The following is a 23,511-nucleotide window of genomic DNA, read 5'->3' as shown; positions in this document are numbered from 1 at the left end:
GGCCAAGAATTAAGAAATGGGAGAGCATTAAATTAAAAAAGCTTCTTCTGTACAGTAAGAAGACAATCAGGAATGTGAAAAAAAAAATCCTGCAGAATGGAAGAAAATCTTTGCTAGCTCCTCTTCTGACAGAGGATTAATATCTAGACTATAAAAAGAGCTCAAAAAAAGTTAGAGCAAAAAAATCAACCCAGTTAATAAATGGTCAAATAAACTAAACAGGCATTTCTCAAAAAAAGAAATACAAATGGCGAACAATATATGGAAAAAAATGTTGAACATCATTAGCAATCAGGGAAATGCAAAACTACACTGAGATTTCATTTCATGCCAGTCAGAATGGCAGTCATCAAGAACACAAATAACAATAAATACTGGAGAGGATGTGGAAGAAAAGGAACAGTTTTACACTGTTGGTGGGACTATAAATTAGTACAACCACTATGGAAATCAGTATGACTCCTCAAGAGGAGGCAAGGAACCACCATATGATCCAGCTATACCACTTCTCAGTATTTACCCTGAAGAATTAAAGTCCTCTTACTATATTGATAATATATGCATACCCATGCAACACAATTCACAGCAGCCAAACTAGGGAACCAGCCTCGATGTCCATCAGTGGGTGAATGGATAAAGAAAATGTGGTATACATACACAATGGAATTTTATTCAGCCATAAAGAAAAATGGAATTATGTCATTTGCAGGAAAATGGATGGAATTAGACACAATCATATTAAGCAAGTAAGTCAAACTCAGATTAAGGGTGTATGTTTTCTTTCAGATGGATGCATTAGTTAGAGAGGAAACAAAGGAAAAAAAAAAAGTGGGGTGGAATCTCCTAAAAATCAAAGAGAGATCAGAAATAAAAGGGAGGGAGGATAAGAAGACAGGGAGGGGAATGGGGAAATGCTGGGGGGTGATATTGGTCAAATTATTATTGCTATAGTATGTGCATGAACAATATGTAACAACAATCCCATCTATATGTACAACTATAATGCACCAATAAAAAATGTGGAAATTAAATGAATAAACCTGAATTACCCCACAAAACCTTTTATATCAATTGTATAGGCTCTGAACAGGTTGTCTGTTTTTTTCCAGCAAAGTAAGGAATGAAATACCCCATCTGCAAAGAATAAGCAGAAGAACCCTCCTTTTTGGTTTTTACCCACTCTGGTAAATATCAACCAGTTCCGTTTAAATGCATCTGTAGTTAGGTTGCTTACTTACAGGAAATATTTGCATTCCAAATTTTTAAACTTGCTGTTTCCACAATCACAGCGAAAATTTCTGAAAAAGAGGAGGAAAAGTCAATTTAATTTTTCTTTTAAATCTAATGAAGTCCTCCTTAAACTCGAATTATAGCCTTTTCAATTCATCTCAACCCTTTCAACTCATTTCCAGGATATACAAGGTGGCTATTCATATATCTGATATGGAATTTCCCCAAGCACATGACAATAAAGATTTTACAATTCTAAAACTATATGTATAAAGACAACTGGGTTTAGCCCCAGTTACCAGGAAGGTTGAGGCAAGACTGAGTAAACCAATCTTTGGCAATACAGCAGTACCCCATATCTTCAAAACAAAATAAAAAGGGCAAATATCTTTGTTGCTCTCTCTCTCTCCTACTCTCTCTCTCTCTCTCTCTCACACACACACACACACACACACACACACAATAATGGCAGAAAAGGATGAGTAATTTGATTTGTACCATAATATATTTTAAAAGGGTCCTATGGAAAAAACATTCTCTTCCACTATTTAAACAATCACATTAAATTCAACAGTGCACAATTACTTTGAGTGAAAAAGCAAAATTAAGAAAAAACTGTATCTGGTAAATAACCTATAACAGAAAACTTTCAGCATTCTGCTTACCTTTTTGTGTATAGCTCAAATAGTTTATGACTGCCATGACATTCATAACTGCAAGCTAGACAAATTCCTGCTGGTTCTTCTCCCTCTGGGGTACAGGTACTACAGGCATAGAGTGCCTGTCTCTTTACTGAGCCCTAAAAGACAGCCCCAAAACAGAAGAGAATAAGTTCATGAAATGGCATAGTTCATTAATACTAAAATCTGAGAAATAATTAAAATCAGGTTGTTTGTGGTCAAGATCTTCCTGTACCACTGAGACTACTGAAGACTTTTCTATGACAGAGTACCAAAACCTGCTGCATTTCATATCTATGCTAATTTTGTTTTCATACAATTTTATCTTAAAGAGGTAAGAAGTTTAAATTTATCAGTCAGCTGTGAATACATTGGTCTGCCTAATCAGTTTAACATATGACGATGGAGGTAAAGGTATACAGGTTTATGTATGCACTATTCACACTTTATTTTGGGGGAAATGTGTGAAATTCCATCAAAGAGAAAAATCAATGCATGAAAAGAATCCCTTTGATTTTTAGGAGATGCATGCTGAAGTATTTAGAAGTGTAGTGTCATGACATGTGCAGCTGATTTTCAAGTGACTCAAAAAAAGCAATAAAGGAGAAAGATAAACATGACAAAATGTTAAAAAGTGAATACATGTAAAAGGTATTGCAGTTGTTCACAGTACCATTCTTTTATCTTATCTGTAACTTAAACCTGTTCCAAAGCAAAAAGCTGAAGGAAAAATGGCAAAACTTTGGAAATCTTGATAAGGGTTATCTTCTTCTAGAAGGAGGGAGACATACAGGCAGGCTTCTGGGATGCCAGTAATATTCTATTTCTTGATCTGGGTGGTAGGAGGTACATGCATGTGTTCACTTTTTTCAAAACCTATAAGTATGATTTATGTAATTTCCATGTTTCACTACAATAAAAGAAAAATTTAAGGATGTCCATTTGATAAAAGTGACTACATTTCAAAATAGCTTATATATAGATTGAGAACTTTTTTTTTTTAATCAAGGAAAAAAGTTGTTTTTAGTAGTGACCAAAGATTTTATATGCCAGCCAACATCTGGGGACTTTCTCTGCATACCAGGTTTATTCAACAATCTAGCCATTTGCAGTGTAAACTCTACTTGGCCAATGATGACAACTGTCAAATTATGACTCAGTCCATATTACAAAATAATTGCAAGTCTCTCTCCTCATTCCCCAACGTTACCCCTCAACCCCGGTCTAAATAATCTTTCTCCTATCAATTTTTAATCCTTGTTAAGTGTTCTTCCTACCCACTCTTCTCCGTTTTGTACCTAAAAATAAAGGATGAGTCACAAAACACTGCATCACACCCCCTCAAACTCTTGTGCACAACATCTTCAAACGTTTTCCTCCTCTCCTCCCCTCCCTTGCTTGTTAGGGCCACCTGCTGTTCTGGTTCCGTTCTATTTCCAGTGGGAGGAGAGAGACTGCAACAGGGAACAGGGTACTGTTTTGTTTCGAGGGGAAAAATAATAAGAAAAAAATTACTAGTAGCTCCTAAACTATATGCAGTTCTGTCAATGAACCCATCCCACACAGGGAGATTTTCAGATGCAGGGTTCTCTATCTCTACTTTGATTCTCCCATTCGACCCCTAATAAACAAACACTCTAAGGATGGGAAAAGTAGGGAAATCTGTGAGGGATCTGCGAGGTCGTGGGTATGGTTTCGTGAAGAGCACCCAGGCCACCAAGAAGGGGACTGGGGAGGAAGGGCAGAGCAGCCGTTCGAGCGCCAAAGCCGTACGGAGGACAGGCAGGAGGAAGCCCTGGTGGGTACAGGCTGAGGAAAGGGGTCCAGGGGAGGCTGACGACAAAAGGGCAGCCTGGATGTGAAGCCCAAGACGAATGGCGGCCCTGACCAGAGCAGGGGGCTCGACTGCGGCTAGAGGGAAAAAGAAAAGCCCCGCCGGCGAGTGAAGGTTCAGCGGGAGCGGAGGGGGAAGACGAGGCCGGGCCGAGCGCCCACCTGCGAGTAGGAGCACTTCTCGGAGTCGCTGCCGCCCAGGACGGCGCACGCCTCATTCTCCAGCTCCTCGTCCTCCTCAAGTACGTCCCACAGCGACACCACGGGCTCCAGCTCCGACTGCCGTCCAGAGTGCCCTCAGCTCCTGCCATCCTCAACTGTCACCGGGACTCCCTGCTCGACCCTGGCGGAGGCGGGAAAAGCGGCCGCGAGGGGCGTAGCGCAGGAGGCGGGGTCTGAGTGCCAGGAACCAATCCTAACGAAGGAAGGCGAAGGAAGTGGGAGGAGCGGTTTCAGACAAACGGAAGTCATTCCTCTGGCTTCTCCCGCCCGCGCCGGCTGCGGCTGGTTTCCGCTTCCGGGCGGCGCTTTTCCGTGGCGCGCTCTTAAAGCTAAGCGGTCGTCATGGAGCTTTCGGGAGAGTACGTCGGACCCGACGGAGAGCAGGAGCGGCTGCGGGTATTCTGTGACGGGTCGGGAGACGCCGACTCTCTTCAGAACCTGTTGTCGGGCGTGACCCAAATGAAGGAGCTGGTATCCGACTTCTTCGGTCCCCTGGCACAGCCGGAAGCGCAGGGCCGCGTGGCCCGAGACGAGGCGTTGGACGGTGAGCTCTGAGAAGGTGCTGGAACCGCAGGAGGGCGGGGCGGGGACCCAGGAACGTCGGCGGGGGCCGCCCTGTCGGTGGCGGAGTTGTGGAAAGTGAGCCTGGGGGTGGGGGACGGGGAAAGTTGCTCCTAAAAATTGCGGGCACGCACTGCCCGGTGCCTCCAAGCTGTTTCCACCCAAGCGTTTTCCCGACTTTGATGTTACACTGCTCCGCGTCAGAGTAGGTCTGGGCTGAGACCCCGAGCAAGGGTGAGGTGAACACGACTTAGTTTGCTGCCCCTGGGAGTCAGTGGGATGAGGCAGGCAGACACGCTCGGTGAAGAGTGAGACCTCGTGGATTCTGGCACCCTCTCTCTGCTGCCAGCCGAGAGTCCCAACGAGCCTCCCGAGAGTGGCCGAGACTTTTGAGCTGGGTGTTGGAGAAGAAAGAGGAGTTGACCGGGTGCGAAGTCACAGACGCGTTAGAACAGTAGGAACCGGTTCCGAAAAGTGGGACAGATTTCAGTGTAACAAATCTTCACCCCCAGAAACTCGTTTTCCCTATCCGTTCTGTAGGTGCCGTTTTGAAAATAGAACCATAAACTTTTAACTCTGTCAGTTAAAAAAACAAAAAACGAACAAAAAAAAAAAAAAAAACCTTGAATGAGATAGAGAAACAGGTCAGCGCATTATTGACTACCCTGAGTTAAAAAACAAACTAAGAACAAGATAGATACTCCTCTCATAGAAGAGCTTAACCGTACTTTTCCTTTCCATTTTGTTTCCATCTTGATGATGTGAAGGCTGACTATTAAAAAGAGCAATAAAAAGTGTCTAGTATGTGAAGAAGTTGGAGAACTTGTACATTGTTGGTGGAAATAAATGATGTCTCCACTTATATCAGTATGGCAGTTCCTCAAAAACTTAAAAAGTTGGGGCCGAGGTTGTAGCTCGGTGGTAGAGCGCTTGCCTTAGCATGTGTAAGGCACTGGGTTCGATTCTCAGCACTGCATATAAATAAATAAAGGCCCATTGACAACTGAAAAAAGTATTTAAAAAAAAACTTAAAAGTTTATGTGAACCAGTAGTTATATTGCTAGTCCTTCCAATAAAACTGGAGTAATGTTCAAACAAAAACTTACACACTCAGATTCATAGCAGCATTATTCGTAATAACTAAAAGTGGAAACAACGCAGATATCCCTGAACTGATTAGTGCAGAAGCAAAATGTGATTATTTGGTAATAAAAAGAGTTAAAGGATTGATACATGCTACAACAGGAATGAATTTTGAAAACAGTCAGTAGACACTATATGATTTCCTTATATGAAATGTTCAGAGTAGGAAAATCCATAGAGAAAACAGATTAGTAGTTTCAAGAGCTGAGTGGAATGAAAAGTGACTGCTTATGAGTATAGAGTTCCTTTGGGGGTGATGAAAATATTCCAGAATTAGTGATGATAGTTGCACAAGCAAGTAAATATCTTGAAACCACACTTTAAAAGAGTCAGTCAGGTGTGGTAGTGCATGCCTGTAATCCCCGTGGCTCTGGAGGCTGAGGCAGAATTTTGAGTTCAAAGCCAGCCTCAGCAAATTAGCAAGACCCTAAGCAACTCAGTGAGACTCTGACTCTTAAAAAAAAAAAAAAAAAAAAAAAAAAAACTAATTTTATGTTAAAAGGAATTATAGTTCCAAAAAAAATGCTTAAAAAGAAAAAGGTTTTTAAGTATTAAAATTCCTGAAGTCTTTAAAATCTAAAAAAGTGTGATTTTATTAATCCCTAAAGTGAAATGGTCTCATTTCAACCATTTAGCTATCTATAGTTCTTTCAACCCACTGAACATGTCATACAACAAATATTTATTTAAAAGGTGATGATGAAGATGATGCAGAAGATGAAAATAACATTGATAAAAGAACTAACTCAGATGGACCATCTGCAAAACGGCCAAAACTACCTTCTTAGCTATAACTTTTATGAAATTTAAAAGACTGCTGCTACATCCTAGTTATGATACACTGATATTAAGGAAGACTTATGCTTCATTTTGAGAAAGCACTTAATCTGTGTCCCCTGTGACAGATTTCTCAGAGAGAGAAGTTGCTTCTGTTTCTAGCAGAGAAAGATACAATAAATGTTTAGGAATGAAGTCTGTTTTCTTGAGTGAGAAATTTCAAGCCATAGAAATGAAACAGAATACTTAAGAATGTATAAAATCCTCCAACTTGGCAACTGAATTTTCATCATTGTTTTGTTTTAAAATAGCTACTGAATTTAAATTGTGGGATGTCTACGCCTCTTAGATTCTGTTATACAAGAACATGTCATGAATCATAGGCAACAATATTTCAAAGAACTAAAAGAACTGATGGCAGAAATTGGCTATTAAATGTTGGAATGTCAATTCTTTGTAAGTAGAAGGAAAAATAAGGAAATAGAAATACTGAAGAGAAAGGAAGACCTTGAGAGTGACGCCAAGGAAATGTTGAATTCACATCTATATAGCCTTTACATAGACAACCAGAGATGATCCCTCACAGGGTGAATTAATCTTCTGACTTATCTGGGAACTTGAGATACAAGATGGGGGGATGTTTTTGTGCCATAATTTGGTATATGTATAAGTACAAATGAGACCTAAGTAAACCAGATTTGTTGACTGTAATTTAACTATTTCCCCTCCACTTGTAGCCATACTTTGGTTTTACTTAACAAAGAACTGTTGAAACATTTAAAAATATATATTCCTAAAATATTTGTGTGTGTGTTTCTGCTTATCAGTGGAATAAAGGCATTTTTAATTTACCATCCATCTTTCCTGATTACTTTAGATAGCTAAAATGCAAAGGAACCAAGTAGCATGCACCTAATGAAATAAAAATAGTCATAGAATTTTAGAGTTGGAAGTAACCTTACAAATCATATTGCTTATTTCAGAGATAAATTGAAGTTAGTTATTACCTTAGTTACAAGTTAGTTACTATTTACCTCAGTTTACAGAGTTTACCATTGGCAGAGCTGGTCTACAGCTAGTTAGATTTTTTAAAATGATAAAATATTAATCAACTTTCATAACTCACTTTTATTATCAAATAATTACATGATATTATCATTGTACTTTCCCAGTTACATATTCTGAAATCTAGAGCTTAACAGTACATGTTATTAAAAACACTCAATTTACACACTTTTCATATCCTTAAAATATTTTACTTGGAACATCAGCCTTCCACTAAGTATTCTTCTGTAATCCAAACAGTGCCACTAGAAAAGGTTATAAATGGTCAGAAATTATCTTGTTTAGTTTAGAACGTTTCTAATATTCAACTGTGATTTATTATAATACTACCATCTACAATCCTTAAAGAAAAAACCTACATAGTTGGTATTATATGATTAAATTAAGCTGAACTTTGCTTCTGAACTTGTTTCCTTCTTTGTTTAATGTTTATGAAGAAATTTCAAAACAGTATTTGTGCTGTGGTCCAGTGTTTTAAAGTTCTGGGTTATAGTTTTGATCTTTTACTTAGTTTTAATACTGACTCTAATTCTAATACTTCTTCATAAGTGAGCCACAGGTTTGACCAAAAAGATGTTTAAAGGACCAGTATAGAAAAAAATGCCCTGCCTAATTTTCTAATCTGTTGCCTTCTAATGGTACAAACTAGCCAGAGGCAAGCAGAACAACTCCAATTTTACTTTTGTATTGGAAAGACGACCCTCTAGTCCTCCCTGAAAATACTTGACACTATACTTAGATAATTTTCTAAATTGTGAAACTTGGAGTGTTTGCACGAGGCTCTTTCTAAAAGCAAGTGCTTAAGCAATATTTATTTTAAGGAGAATTCTATAGCCAGGAAACTTCTCTCTTTTATAAATAGGTTGTGGTTGCTTGGCTATAGATAGTATTACAACATTAAGACAACCCCCTTCCCCTGTCTTAAATCACCTGGGAAGAAAAATTTACTTTGGGGGAAAAAAGTAGAGAAAAAGTAGAAAAGTATATTAGTCCATCCCCTGCCCCCTGGGCTATGACTTCCTTTATCCCTTTAGCTTTTCTCATCTTTTAGGTTTCAGTTTTCAGTTTAAACATCTCCAGAGAACCTTTTTAGTTTTATTTGGGAAGGACTGAACTTTTAATGTATTCATCTATCAATACTGGGGATTAAATCCAGTGACTCTCTCACACCCTTTTCTATTTATCATTTTGAGACATGGTTTTGCTAAGTTAACCAGGCTGACCTTGAACTTGCAATTCCTCCTGCTTCAGCATCCAGCCTTGCTGAGATTACAGCAATGTACCACCATGCCCAGCTAAGGGCCTGAACTGGTAAAGGACATATAGTTTATGTTTTCATTTGAAGGTGTCTTTGGTTCTATTTGTTATATAGTACTTTTATCTAGTTCCTATTTAGCCTATTAAAGATATAACTATTTGTCAGTGGAATTGTTTTTATCACTTTTTTTTTTTAAATTAAATGCATTATAGTCATACATAATAGTGGTGTTCATTTTGATGTTCATAAATGGATATAACATAGTTAGCTCTTTTTTTTTTTTTTTTTTTTTTTTTTTTTTGGGGGGGTTGCTGGGGATTGAACCCAGGGCCTTGTGCTTACATGGCAAGCACTCTACCGACTGAGCTATCTCCCCAGCCCCAATTAGCTCCATTTTAATCCCCTGTACTTCCTGTTTCTCCCACCTCTTTTCTCCCCCTGATCCTCTTCCTCTATTGGTGTTCCTTCTATTTATTTTTTTAAATTGGCACATTAGCTGGGTGTGGTCATGTATACTATAATCCCAGTGGCTTGGGAGGATGAGGCAGGAGGATCACAAGTTCAAAGCTAAGCCTCAACAACTTAGCAAGGGCCTAAGCAACTTAGTGAGACCCTGTCTCAAATCAAAAGGACTAGGGATATGGCTCAGTGGTTAAGTGCCCCTGGGTTCAATCCCCGGTACCATAAAAAATAAAAAATAAATTGGTACATCTTATATATTTTACATATAAAATTAGAGTACATTGTGATATATTCATACATTGTTCATAGCATAGTTTGGTCAACTTCATTGTCCTCTTCCCTCTCCATTGCTCACTTTTATTCTACTGATCTTTATTAGTCCTTAAATATAATATATTGCATTAAGGTTTATAAAAGACAAAAGCTTTTGTTTTTGTTTTTGGCAGAACCAGGGATAGAACCCAGGTCCTCATACATGCTAGATATGCACCCTACCACTGAGGAACATCCCCATCCCCAGTCTAAGCTTTTAATTCAGTTTTTAGCCACTGTGCTGTTATAAAATGGTTACAAATAATTCCTGTTTTGAATTTAATTGTGTGTGGTAGTTGAACACTGCAAAGCTCACAACTGTATCAGGACTGGTGATTGTTACAGATAAAATTAACATGTTTTGAGGAGTGGGGCTGTAGCTCAGTGTTAGAGCACATGTGAGGCACTGGGTTGGATCTTCAGCACCGCATAAAATAAGTAAATAAAGGTACTGTGTCTACCTACAACTTAAAAAAAAATTAAAACATTTTGGGAATTAATTGCAGTACAATCATTTTGTGGTGTTTTTTTCTTGGATGTAATTATTAGAGTAGGATGTAAAATTCTCTGTTGGAGAAATTGGGGGATGGTTATAAAAAAACTTTTTTTTTTGACAGTACTGGGGATTGAACCCAGGGGTGCTCTACCACTGAGTCCCAGGGATTGTAGGCATGGTCGCTGTGCCTGGCAAAAACTTGCTTAACAAGTAAGAAAAGAAAAGAAACAGATTGGTTAGTTTTGTGAAGTGATTGTTTGCTTGTTTTTTTTTTTCCTTAGAATATAAGCTTCAGGTCAGTTATGGGGGTTACCTATAATCCCAGCAACTGGGGAGGCTGAGACAGGAGGATCATAAATTCAAGGCCAGCCTGGGCAAGTTAGCAAGACCCTGTTTCAATAAAAAATAAAAAAGGGTGGAGATGTAGCACAGTGTTCCAGCGCCCTAGTTCAATCCCCAGTACTACAGAAAACAAAATAAGGTTCAGGTAAATTCAAGATTTTTTGTATAAAAAATAAGTCCATAAAAGTAATAGAAGAGGGCTGGGGAGATAGCTTAGCTGGTAGTGCTTGCCTTGCAAGCACAAGGCCCTGAGTTCGATCCCCAGTACTGCCAAAAAAAAAAAAAAGTAATAGAAGAAAATAACTTAATGGCTTTTACAGTTTTAGAATGAGGAAGGTTTCCTAAGATTTAAAAAATCCAGAAATCATTAAAGAAAAGTAAATATTATATAATAAAATTCACGAACACTGTAAATAAGGTGAGAATATAAAGAGTAAAGTGGAGAAAAGTATTTTGCATTTTAAGTGCAAATGACTTAAGAACGAATTCCTTTATGTATTATCTCTCTTAGGTACCTGTGTCAGAAAAACAGCAGAAATAGGCAAAGGAAATGGACACAGGAAAAAAAAAAAATACATGGATTTTAAGTGAAAAAATATATCATTTCAAAGAAATGAAAAAACTACAGTGTAATACCATTTTTCACTTCTAAGACTGAAAGATAAATTCTTATGCAGTGTTGAGCTAGAAAGTGTGTGGGGAGAGTGGCATGGTGGCACATACCTATAATCCTGGTGACTAAGAATACTGAGGCAAGGGGATCACAAGTTCAAGACCAACCTCAGCAATTTAGGGAGATTCTAAGGACTTACCCTATCTCAAAATAAAAATCATTAATAAAGAACTAGGGATGAAAAAGAGTGGTGAGATTGTAGATTGGTATAAGCTCTTTGAAAGTCAAGTTGATAATTAACGTCAGTCAGCAGAAGACCAGTTCAACAAAAATAGAGAAATGTTAATACAACAATACATATTTTACAGCCATTAAAAAGACCAAGGGGGCTGGGGTTGTGGCTCAGTGGTGGAGTGCCTGCCTAGCACGTGTGAGGCACTGGGTTCAATTCTCAGCACCACATATAAATTTAAAAAAAGGTTCATTGACAGCTAATATATATTATATGTCATATACTCATAATATATATAACATGTATACTAATATACATATATATATTTTTTTTTTTTTTTGAAGACCAAGGTATAGGTTGCTCTGTGTGCCGTTAAGGATCAATCTCTGTTAAATGAAAACTAGGAAGAAACAGAAATCTGCAGAATGCTAAACTATTAGAAAACAGGCTAGACATACTATCTCTGAAAAGGTATAATCCAACTGCCGCTGGGAGGAGAGCATAGGAATTAAGGGAGAGAGGGATATTTTTCATTTTATGCCTTTTTGTTCTCTTTATTTAAAAAGAAAAATATAGGGGGAAAATTGTGAAACTTTTTCTTTTTTTTTTTTTTTTTTTTTTTTTTTTGGTTGGGTGCAGTACTGGGGATTGAACTCAGAAGTCCTCTATCCCAAGCTCTTTTATTTTGACACAGGGTCTTACTAAACTGCCCAGGCTGGCCTCCAACTTGTAATACTCCTGCTTCCTTCCACCTCCCCAGATTTCTGAGATTACAGATGTGTGACACCATACCTGACTAATAACTTTTAACTTTAAAAACTCATGCTTTGAACTTAATAAGGGCAGATCAGCCACATTAACAGTTTAATACTCTGTTGTGTAAATTCAGGGCAAAAAATATAGCTTCACATAAAAAGCAACCCCCGCCCCCCACACACATACCCAAATAAAACACATTTTCCATCCACGTATTTTATCAGAAGAGGAAGTAGAAGGCAACTTCTAGAGGTTAGGAAAGCTAGGTTAAATATAAGGTAGGGGAACATAAGAGAAGGGGAAGGTGTTTTTAGAAGTGGTTTGTATGTCTAGCTTTAACCTTGAATATACTATCCTGTAACCAGTGCATTATTTTCAAAGTATGAAATGAATTCCACAGTGTTATTGTAACTATTCCAGTTCTCAGGTGACCTTTGGGATCAGAATTCGCCCTATTTAAAGAAATGGCCAGGGAAACAGTGAATGCTAGAAATAAGCATCATTTAAATCTTTTAAAAAGTAGCAGCTCACGTAGAAACACTACTAGACCATTGGGTTATAGTTTTAAATAGAAATTTACTTTGGGGCTGGGGTTGTGGCTCAGTGGTAGCATGCTCGTCTAGTGTGCATGAGGCCCTGAATTCAATCCTCAGCACCACATTAATTAAAAAAAAAGGTATCTTGTCCACCTACAACTAAAAAATTTATTAAAAAAAAAATTTTTACTCTGATTCTTGTGAGGATAGAAGTAGTTTATGAGTGCTTTATAGGTCCAAGGAGTTGCCTTGAACACCCAGGTACTAATTGTGTGCTGTAGCTCTAAGAGTGATTGTACTTGGTTGTTAGATGGCTTAGGAAACATGTTACTTTCATTTTTAAGGGGAATTAACTAAGTGCTCTAACCACTACTTAAAATCTTGTTTCTGAATGTGTTTTTCTCAGTGTAAGGAAAATTGCAAGACAACAAATATCACAAGGCCTATTAACAAGAAATAAATTGAGAGCCGTTTTAAAGGTTGGCCTTGGGCTGGGCTTGGTGCCTATAATACCATTGACTCAAAAGGCCAAGGCAGGAGGACTGCAAGTTCAGGGCCAGTCTGGGCAACTTAGGGAGACTCTCCCTGTCTCAAAACATTTTTAAAAAGGGCTCGGGTATACCCCTGGCTTCAGTCCCTAGTACCACAAAGAAACAAATTTGGCCTGAAAGAGAATATATCACTACATGCTGAAACCTTTGCCTAATAAATAAACTAGAACATGTGACAGGTTTACTATGCATTTAATAGTAGATAGTAACGTTTAACCTTTATTCTCTCTGGAGGGTGAACTAAACTTTTACAGTCTCGCAAGAGAAGTGTGTATTAAGTACACACCAAGCACCTACTATGTGCCAGCATTGTTCTAGCAATAGGGCCCACAGCAGTGAATGGATAAAAATCTCAACCTTCAGGGATTTTAGATTCTGACAAAATATGCCACATAGCATGTGAGGAGAAGTGCTGTGGAGAAGAATAGAGAATACAAAAGAATAGAGAATGTTGAATTTTAAATAGAGTAATCAGAGGCAGCCTTACTAGAGTGACACTTGAGCAGAGGTTTGAAAGTCATGGAGCAGACCATGGTTGAGCACCAGGTAGAATAAACACTTAAGTGCAGAGGCCCTGGCTCAAGAGTTTTCTGGTATGTTCAAGAATCATCAAGAAGACCAGTGCGATTGGGCAAAGTGGCATACACCTGTAATCCCAGCTACTCCAGAGGCTGAGGCAGTGGATGGCAAGTTCGAGGACAGCCTTAACAAACCTTGTGAGACCCTGTCATGAAATAAAAAATAAAATGGTCTGGGGATATATGTAGCTCAGTGGTAAAGCACCCCGGGTTCAATTCCCAGTACAAAAGAAAAAAAAAAAAAAAGGAAAGAAAGACCAGTGTAATGGGAATAAAGCCAGGTGCAGAAAAGAGTAGCAGAAAATAAAGGTCTAAGATGGGGTAGGGCCATTGTATGTCACGTGAAGTTAGAACTTTGGCTTTTATTCAAAGAATTTTTTATAGATAACATTTTTAAAATGCTCCATCTGCATATTGAATTGATAATATAGAGTCATAGGGGACTTGAGCTGATTTTGGTGGGTAGACATTAGCACCTTAGTCTTGGACAAGTTAAATTTCATGTGCCTGGTAATACTCCTTAGTAAACATAGCAAGTAGGCAGTTGGATGATCAAGTCTGGAGTTCAAAAGATCCAAAATAGTGACATTATTAGAGTTATTTAAAGCCATTAGCCTGGAAGAAATGACCAAAGGAGTAAGTATAGAAAAGAGAACTGGGGCACACCAACATTAGAAGGAACCAGCAAAGAAGTCAGAAGCAGCCATGAGGAAGAATTGTTCAAAAGTGCCTACAACTGAACCATTTAATACATGGTAGCTACTTGCCACATATGACTATGTAAATGAACATAAAATTGAAAATTGAGTTCCTCAGTCATATTAGCCACATTGCAAGGGCTTCTTTCATCTAGCTAGCAGCTACTGATTTGAATAGCACAAGAACATATCCATCACAACTAAAGTTCTGCTGGTTCAGAAACCAACTGAAGAAAGTATCTCAAGAACACAGTATCTGAAAACTGCTGATAAATGATTTGAGAACTAAGACTTGACCTTTGGAGTTAGCATAAGTGGTGATCTCTTGACAGGAGAGCAGTTTTGGTAGTGGGAGGCAAAGCCTGATAGACGCATATTCTGGACAAACCGGAGAGAATTTGAAATTAGAAAGTGCAGACAACTCTTAAAGATTTGTAATTAGAATGGCTGGGGTGAACTTCCTTCAAAACATTTGCTGCAGTTGTTCCAAAGACAAGCAAAGCTCTCCTGACTGCTGAATCTTCAGTAAATGCTATATAAACACACTGGACCAGTGATTCTCAACCCAAATAGAATCATTTGAAAGGTTTTAAAAACAGGATTGGCTGGAGCCCATCTGCAAAGGTGGATATAATTAGTTAGCAAGGGACCCTGGTGGTGTTATATGAGGGATTTTGCTTTGATTTTTATTTCCCTGGGTACTTCTAAAGTACAGCCAAATCTTAATACTTTTTCACTGCCTTAAACTAAAACAAATACTAATGCATGATGATTTCCAATCATGGTCCAAAATTGTATGGAAACTTTATACATTAGAGAATTTATCAGGTGATAGCAAATATTTGATGCAAAAAATGAGTCATTAGATATTGTGGTAAATTTAGAGATAAGAATGGTTAAGTCCATCAAGAAGGAAGTCATTTAATTACTCATGATGAACACACACTGGTTTGGTTATTTTATGGGTGCAGTCACTCTCATGTGAGCACTTGACCTCATGATTCCACTTCCCTAAAGAAAAGCTTAATTGTGAAGGTTCTGAAATAGAACCAGATTCTAAACTTTAGGGAATTTTTTTTTAACTTCAAAGTCATTTTTAAAACCAGAAAATTTAAATGCTGACTAAAGCACCATGAATTACATATTTCTGCAATTATACTTTTGAAAAAAAATGACATTTCTGTGAAAAACACTCAACAGGATTATTTCATCTCAGATGTAGTTGCAAATGAAATGACATGAAATGAATATCTGGAAACAAATATTTAGAAGTTACGGATCCTAGGATATCTGTCCCTTCACTAAATCCCTGAAGCACCTAATATATTTACCATCCAACTCACTACATAATCCTGTATTCACTGCTTTTCATATTGTGATGTGAATATGAAATAAAAGATAATCTATTATACACATCTCCTATCCATCAATTTCAGCCTCTTCCTCAATCCTCTCTTCCTTTTCACCCTACCAAAAGATGCTTTGAAAGTAGCCATAAAAAACAAGGTGTAATCTAGATTTTGGACAAATCATTCTGGAGTAATAAAAGCAGATTAACCCTGTAATCTGGAAATTTGTAATTATATTTGGAAATATTACACTAATCTTACTATTAATTCATATTCCTATGATCAAGGCAATATGATCTTGAAACAAAACAGATTATTAACTTACCAAAGCTCAAAATTCCAGAACTAGATAAAATCTACTTCAATAAAAAGGAATTAGCTTTTCACAAGTGGCAGTATACTAAGCATTTATAAGACAAAAAGCAATTGAAATAATTTTCTAAAGTTATTTCCAAACTATCACTGCATCAAGACTAAAGCAAGAAACTTCTGATTTTCCTTTTTTGAGAAGCAAATGGAATGATTACAAAGCTGGAGATCTGCAGATAGACATGCTGAGTTCAAATCCTGGCTCTTCCACTTGCTGTGTTACTATGGACAGATTATTGATTCCTATGTGCAACAAATTTCCTCTTCTGTGAATAGTACTAGTACCAATGCAATATCTGTCTCATAAGATTATACATGAAGAATTCATGTAAAACAACAGTGCCTGCAGTATGCATAATAAGTACTCAAAGGATGCAAATGTTCAATCCCCAGTATTGCAAAAAGAAAAGATACAAGATTTTGATTATCTAATCCTCAGAGAAAAATAGGTATTTCAAACTGCTAATTGTTTGGATTTGAGTGTGTTATGTCAAAAGACATCAGTAACTAGACCTTTAGAGGTGGTAAGGGAGATTCTGCTGCTTTTGAGTTACAAAGGTACATGCTCTTTTAGGTAAAAGTTTGCTGTGGAATGCTCAGCCTTCCTTGTGGCTCAAATGTGGCATAAAGGTGAGATTACCAGGAAACTTTATTTTCAGTAGTTCATACAAATTGAGGGGGAGCGAATTTTTCTCACTATTGTTGCTCTTTCCATTCACATGACTGGGCAAACAGGACCCAGTACTACAAACATTTGTCATTTGTGAAAAGCTCAGTGATTAGGCACCAAGGCATCAGAATGCCTGGCTTCGGCAAGTTACTTAATTCCTCTTCCTCAGTTTACCCATCAGTAAAACCTAGAAAACAACTCCCATTTCAAAGGGGTTGTAATATATGAGTTAATTCATGAAAAGCTCTTTAAGCAGATCTTGAGAGTAAGCACCAAAAAAAGGCTATGATTATTGCTAAAGTAGTATAAAATATTTCCTGGCATTAACATAACTACATATCTGTTCTCACCCAGAAAAGAAAAAAATCTTGTACTTGTGATTTCTTTAGTTATTTGTATTGGTACCTGACACAAGTTATTATAAATGCAGAGGACAGGAGGTACAAGGATCACACCTTCATGCAGTTGCCATGGGCAGAAAAAATAAGGATGATGACAGCATAGTAGTCTTTAGAAGAGCATCATGTCTGAAGGACTGGATTAAAGTGCCTTCTTCACCTATTCACATCTGCAAGTTATTTCTAGACTTTGTCTCTTCCCAGGTAGATATTACTATTACTACTACTACTACTATTACTACTACTACTACTACTACTATTTTGGTACTGGGGATTGAATCCAGAGTTGCTTTACCACTGAACCACATCCCCAGCCTTTTTTTCTTTTTTTTAATTTTTAGAGAGGCCCTAAGTTGCTTAGGGCCTCTCTAAGTTGCTGAGGCTGGCCTGGAACTTGTGATCCTCCTGTCTCAGCCTCCTGAGTTGCTGGGATTACAGATAACGCACCAACCACACTCAGCCCAAGATTTTTTTAAACCAGTAACATTAATAATGATTTAGCCAGCCATTATCCAGAAGAAATTCTGCTTAGTAAGACAGCCATCATAGCTGGGGATGTAGTCCAGTAGCAGTGTGTGTGGTTGGAAAGTGTAAGGCCCTGGGTTCGATCCCTAGCACCAAAAATAATAATAAACCATAACCATTACCTCAGTAATTTTATACCAGTTCCTCTAACTGAAAGCATGCAAGCATAAACATTTGGCTTATTACAGAAGGATGGATTAGTGTGTTGAGTTTGAAGAATCTTAAAGCAAGCCATGTAATTGTATAAAACTTAAATTTTATGAGCATGTTTGGACCTTTTTACACTTAACACAATGGAAATGTTCATATTCATTTTTTTCCCCAAGGAAAAATTTCTGAATCACTATGTTGCACAGTAGAATAGAAATGAGTTCAGGTACTTATTCAAGTTTCTAAAGAATACAAATAACAAGACACAATTTTACTTGTAAAACCTGAAGTCATCAACATGATTTTGTAGTACTATGTCTCAGGCTTTACCTAAAAAGTCATTATTATTCAGATAAAGATAGTCCCTTAGTCACATTTTTTTAAAAAGCCTCTGTCCCACCACAACTTCCTGAGATCTGTGAAGAAACTGCAGTCTTGTGATCAGACTCCATATAGTATTGGCAGTTTGGTAAGAAAAACCAGTGACTGATTTTATGTGTCAATCAGTTGTAGTCTGCTGATCTGATTAGAAGCCTTGACAAATGCTTGGTGGCGATTGCAAATAACTGCCAAGCATATGGGGATGATACAGTAGCCCACGGTTTTGGGGTCGGCTCTTGTACAAGAATAAAGGAACAAAAACATCTGTAAGTAAGGTATCAGAAAAATAATTGTCCACAACCAAAAAGGCAGGGAGAGTAACCGAGCTTTCAAGGAGTGAGTCCATGTGGTTCCTTCACCGGGCTCCTCAGGGTGCTGTTGAATGTGCTCCAAAGCCAGCCTGTTATAAGTTTCATTGATTTCAAAAACATAGTAAAATGCTGCTGCACTTGCTAACAGATACAGTCCCACTCCGATCCACCCCATCCGCTGACGGAAGTTCATCATTCTCCATGCTCTGTGCCTTCAAAGTAAAAAATGAAAAAATACAGTTAGGGTTTAGTAATGCTTCTATGACAATTATTTCAATGTATTTGCTTTATTTCCAAGAGTTCTAAAATACACCACTAACATTCAAAATAAATTTAAGAAATGTAAATAACTTACAGGTGGCTGTTCTATGTAGTAGTTATGAGCAAGTAAAGAACCTTGGTTTCAATATATATTAACTTCTGCTTTTTATGCGAATCTCACAGAATAAATAACTACATCTGTTTAAATAGGTCCTGTACACTTTCACTTCAGAAACTGGAATTAAGCTAATTTCCTACAGGACATTTCTACAGTTGAAATGCTTTCAGGCTTAACAGTATTACTTAAAATCTGAACATTGGGTTCTACAGATTATGCCAACGTCGGAGCCCCCAAGTTAAGACAGTAACTCTTAAACACTTACAGTGGTCCCGAAAATCTTCCTGTTCCCACGGCAAGCGTTAAAGAGTCACTCAGTTCTGAATAATCGGGTGGCTTTGGCATTTCAGAACAAGCCACCATAAAAGAAATCCCCTGGGTCACCCAGCTCGGGGAGAAAGGTGAGCGCCGCCAGCCTGGAGCACAAGCTAATAGTGATTAAGTACAGCGTGATTACAGGCGGTCACGCGGCGGCGCGGCCCCTGTCGCCGCGGGCAGAGCCGGTCTGGTCGCCCGGCCCGGCCGGGAGGTTCACGGGCCACTGGGGCCTCCCTGGTGCCGGCCCCGCCCCCTGCAGCGCTCGCCCGCCTACGCTCTCGGGCTGCGCAGGCAGCGCCAGGCCGGGCCTCGCCGCCCTGCAGCGCCGAAGCCCGGCGCCCAGCGGCGGCCGCCGTCCGAGACAGCCTGCAAAGCTGAGCAGGTCCCGGCTCTCACCTTCCTGTCCCGAGTGGCCCTCCCGCCCGCCGTCCCGGATGCCGCCGCAGTCGGGACTTCCGGTTTGGGCCGGAAGCGCGCGCGCCCCGCCCCGCCCCGCCAGGCCCGCCTTCCTGATGTCAGGGCGCCTCCGCCTGCCGCACTACCTCCCAGAGCGCGCACCGGACAGCCGCAGCTGGGCCTGGGCTGACACCGCGACCCCAGCCTCTCGGTCGGCGTAGATGGGCGGCGGTCTGGTCTGGCGCCTTGCGCGCTCCGCGCCTTGTGCCCCGTGCCGCGGTCACAACTGAGCGCCCCGTCCCTCCTCGCCGCGGGGGGCAGGGCAGAGATCGGGCGGCTCAGCATCCACTGCCGGCGACCGGTGCACCCCCCGAGCGTCCGTCAGAGCCGAGCACGCCCGCACTCCTGCTCCTGATCCGGAGAGGGCCTCGCACCGGAGCCTCCTGCAGGCGGCGCAGGCGGCGCGGTAGATAACGGTGAGGGCAGGTGGATTGGCGAGCCGCTTCACAGGCTAGAGGGGCTCTCGAGGTGGGAGGTGAGGGTCTGCTGGCAGCAGAGAGCAGCGGTGGGCTCGCGGGGACCTGTTTGTGCGCCCCAGACGCAGACACCCCTAACTGATCTGGCTCCTGTCCCCGCAGACTGCTGGGCCTCGGCACGTTGACAAGACCTGCAGCGGGTACTGCGCAGGATTGCTGTGAATTGAGGCGGGCATTCGCTCTCCGGAAGAATTTGAACGTAAATCTGATTCTGGGCACTATGGCCCTGAGGCTTTTAGAAGACTGGTGCAGGGGAATGGATATGAACCCTCGGAAAGCGCTGCTGATTGCAGGCATTCCCCAGACCTGTGGTGTGGCAGAAATCGAGGAGGCTCTGCGGGCCGGACTGGCTCCTTTGGGTGAATACAGACTGCTTGGGAGGATGTTCAGAAGGGATGAAAACAGGAACGTAGCTTTAATAGGTCTCACTGAAGAGACAAGTCATGATCTAGTTCCTAAGGAGATACCTGGGAGAGGGGGTGCCTGGAGAGTGATCTTTAAGCCGCCAGAACCGGATAATGAATTTTTAAGGAAATTAAATGAGTTTTTAGAAGGAGAGGGTATGACAGTGGGTGAGTTGACCAGAGCTTTTGGGTGTGGAAATAGCCCTTTAGACCTAGACCGGGGCGTGATCCCTGAAATGCAGGCGGCTATGTTGACACAGGCATTAGATGAGGCTCTTCAGCCTGCCCTGCAATACCTAAATTATAAAAAATTGAGACTGTTCTCAGGCAGGGATCCTCCAGAGCCAGGGGAAGAAGAATTTGGACCTTGGATGTTTCATACTACTCAGATGATGAAGACATGGCAGGTGTCTGATGCAGAAAAGAGAAGGCGATTAATAGAGAGCCTTCGGGGCCCAGCATTTGATATTATTCATATCCTCAAGATAAATAATCCTTTAGTTAAGGTCCCTGAGTGCCTGCAGGCTCTTGAGACAGTATTTGGAGTTACTGATAATCCTTGGGAGTTGCAGGTCAAATATCTAAACACTTACCAGAAGGATGAAGAAAAGTTGTCTGCTTATGTACTAAGGCTAGAGCCTTTGTTACAGAAACTGGTACGGAGAGGAGCAATAAGGAAAGGCGATGTGAATCAGGCCCGCCTAGACCAAATCACATCAGGGGCAATTAGCAGAACAGTTCGAAGACAGTTTGATCTGCCAGAGGATGGCCCAGCTCCAGGCTTACTGCAGTTACTGGCACTGATAAAGGATAAGGAGGCAGCTGAGGAGGAGGCAGCCTTTCTCCAGGTGGAATTAGAAGGGCATTTCACCTGAATCTCAGGAAACCATGGATGTCTGGCACCGAGCAGAGCATGGAGGTAGATGAATCCATGTACTCCAGTGATAGACACTAACCAATCCCCACCTTGCCTGCCAAGTGACTCATTTTTGTCCTCAGTGTAAACCATTTGTCATTTCTGTGCCTTTTCAATGTCTCTTAAATGTGTTACCCCTGTGGATTTTTAAAAATCATATAAATTCATACAAAAGATCTATCTTGCAGCACTGAGAGGCAGGCAGGGCTCAGATACATATGCAAACCAGGTCTCACTGAGAGTTCTGCTTGTTTGGTAGCAGGAGCAAGTGTAGCATGTCACATGTGATCATGTTGTGTCATCAGTAGTTTTTAGGTGTGTGTATTGCCCTGCATTATAAAGGAGGATGGTTAAGCACCTCTTAATAAAGATCTGTAGTTAATATATGTATTTTCTGTGCAAACCATAAATTATTGATTCTGTGTAAGCAAGCAAAAGGCAGAACTGAATGCTGAGGTCAATAAGCCTGCAACAGCTATCTTTTAACTCTAGATTTCTGATATGTGTCACCAAAGCATCACTTGTTCTGAATATTGTTTTCATGTTTGTAATGAAAGTATAGTTGTGACAATATAAAGGAATGCTAATAAAATGCCTTTAATCTTTTTTCTTTACATTAAGGTTCTGAAAGAGATTTCATGTGAACCAACTGTTCCTAAAGTATGAATCTGAAAACCACAGACTTAGTTCTTTGGACTCTTTCCCCTTGGTGCCGGTGGGTAGGGTATGAAATCATTTTCTAAGTGAGATTGCCAGAGTAATCTACTAACGCCCTACAACAATGGAATGAAACAAGACTACATACATAAGACAAGTATAGATCCAGAGACTTCAGTGTATTGAATTTGGAGGGAGAAAGGAAAGAAATGAACGCAGCATGCCTTTGCACAGCAGACTGGACTAAAAGTTTTTCCATTTATTTTCTCGTAGTCTTTTTAAAAATCCTTCAGTGTGGGCCTGGGGCTAGAACTCAGTGATAGAGTGCTTACCTGGCGTGCGTGAGGCCCTACCTTTAATCCTGAGCACCACACACATCACACATTCAAATCCTGCAACATAGGGAAACTCAGTTTTGCACTGTGGGGGAATGAACACAGAAAGGAAGAAAAGCTGGCTTGAGGTGAAACAACTAGTAAGTGACTGGGCCAGACTTCTATTCTGTCTTGCTACAAGACCCAAATTCTTTCCATTGCCAAGCAAGAAGCAATGCTAAGAGTGTCTGTACCCCATAGCCTTACAAAGGAAGCAGGGCCGATGTTGGCCACACTTCACACATGCACCTCTCCTGTGCACTAGAGAGGAGTACTTTACTCAATCACAACAAAAGTTCCCATAAGTTCCCTTATGTAAGATGCTAACTTAGGTGGGATATGAACTCTGGATAATTAAAAGTTGTAGTTCTGTTTTTGTTTATATTGGTATAGCGGTTTGAGTGTGCCTGGCTGTCACACAGGTCACTCATTTATCACCTTAGTAGTGGTAAGTGGTACTAGCTGTGTTTGCTGATGAACATACCGTGAGTATGAACGCAGGGTTAGTAAGTGCTTCACCTCTACCATATGTGTGCCACTGAGCTCAGGACACAAGATTATGTAACGTTAGAGAATAACCCCTGCCCTGGAGGTTCATTCGAGGTCAATAATAATAACTGATGTTGAGCACCTGCCATTGGCCAAACAGCACCATTGAACACATTTGGTCCTACAACAAGCTAAGTCCTCCCTGCCACCCCTATTTTATAGAGGAGCCTGAGGCACAGAGAATTTAAGTAACTTGTCCAGGGCATCACAGCTAATCAGTGTCAGGGCCACACTATTTCCAGAGTCCTTGATCTTTATTCTCTGTTGCCCTGTTAAGTCTTCATAGAATTCTGTCAAAAACACTATTAATTCCCCTAGATTACAGATGAGAGAGGTTTAGGAAGATTCAGTGCCAGGGCAAGGACATGTAGTCTGATTCCAAACAGTTGTTTTTAGGGTATTCTGCCATGTGTCTGGTAAGCACTACATAACCAAAAAAAAAAACAAAAAAACTTTTTTCTTCTTTGCAGTGCTGAGGATCAAA

General features: G+C 40.1%; 4 protein-coding genes across 5 annotated transcripts in view; 2 read left to right on the top strand and 2 right to left on the bottom strand.

Moving 5' to 3' along the window:
* The window catches only part of Ubr7 (ubiquitin protein ligase E3 component n-recognin 7), a 20,047-nt gene extending 15,441 nt beyond the window's left edge, over positions 1-4,606 (bottom strand). Inside the window, 4 exon segments of the mRNA XM_053743349.1 lie at positions 1,235-1,298; positions 1,896-2,029; positions 3,906-4,036; positions 4,039-4,606. Coding sequence (XP_053599324.1) covers positions 1,235-1,298; positions 1,896-2,029; positions 3,906-4,036; positions 4,039-4,054 — 345 coding nt within the window. The 5' untranslated portion in view covers positions 4,055-4,606.
* Positions 4,244-7,298, top strand: Gon7 (GON7 subunit of KEOPS complex). Its single transcript, XM_047538623.1, has 2 exons — positions 4,244-4,509; positions 6,363-7,298. The coding sequence occupies exons 1-2, from the start codon at positions 4,308-4,310 to the stop codon at positions 6,455-6,457; spliced, it is 297 nt and encodes a 98-aa protein (XP_047394579.1). The 5' UTR covers positions 4,244-4,307; the 3' UTR covers positions 6,458-7,298.
* Positions 4,381-23,511, top strand: Moap1 (modulator of apoptosis 1). 2 transcript variants are annotated; one of them, XM_047538621.1, is made up of 2 exons: positions 4,381-4,509; positions 20,230-23,511. In XM_047538621.1, exon 2 carries the CDS (start codon positions 20,348-20,350, stop codon positions 21,404-21,406), a length of 1,059 nt encoding a protein of 352 aa, XP_047394577.1. In that variant the 5' UTR covers positions 4,381-4,509; positions 20,230-20,347; the 3' UTR covers positions 21,407-23,511. The 2 variants fall into 2 exon arrangements, with proteins under 2 accessions (XP_047394577.1, XP_047394576.1); XM_047538620.1 differs by lacking the exon at positions 4,381-4,509 and adding an exon at positions 19,672-20,067.
* On the bottom strand, positions 17,541-19,617 carry Lyset (lysosomal enzyme trafficking factor). Its single transcript, XM_047538622.1, has 2 exons — positions 19,143-19,617; positions 17,541-18,710 (listed from the first exon to the last, which is right to left on the bottom strand). The coding sequence occupies exons 1-2, from the start codon at positions 19,238-19,240 to the stop codon at positions 18,299-18,301; spliced, it is 510 nt and encodes a 169-aa protein (XP_047394578.1). The 5' UTR covers positions 19,241-19,617; the 3' UTR covers positions 17,541-18,298.

The sequence above is a fragment of the Sciurus carolinensis genome, chromosome 2 (genome assembly GCF_902686445.1).
Source record: "Sciurus carolinensis chromosome 2, mSciCar1.2, whole genome shotgun sequence".
NCBI lineage: Eukaryota > Metazoa > Chordata > Mammalia > Rodentia > Sciuridae > Sciurus > Sciurus carolinensis.
Note: the sequence above shows the minus strand (reverse complement) of the source record. Positions and strands in the feature narration are given on the sequence as shown.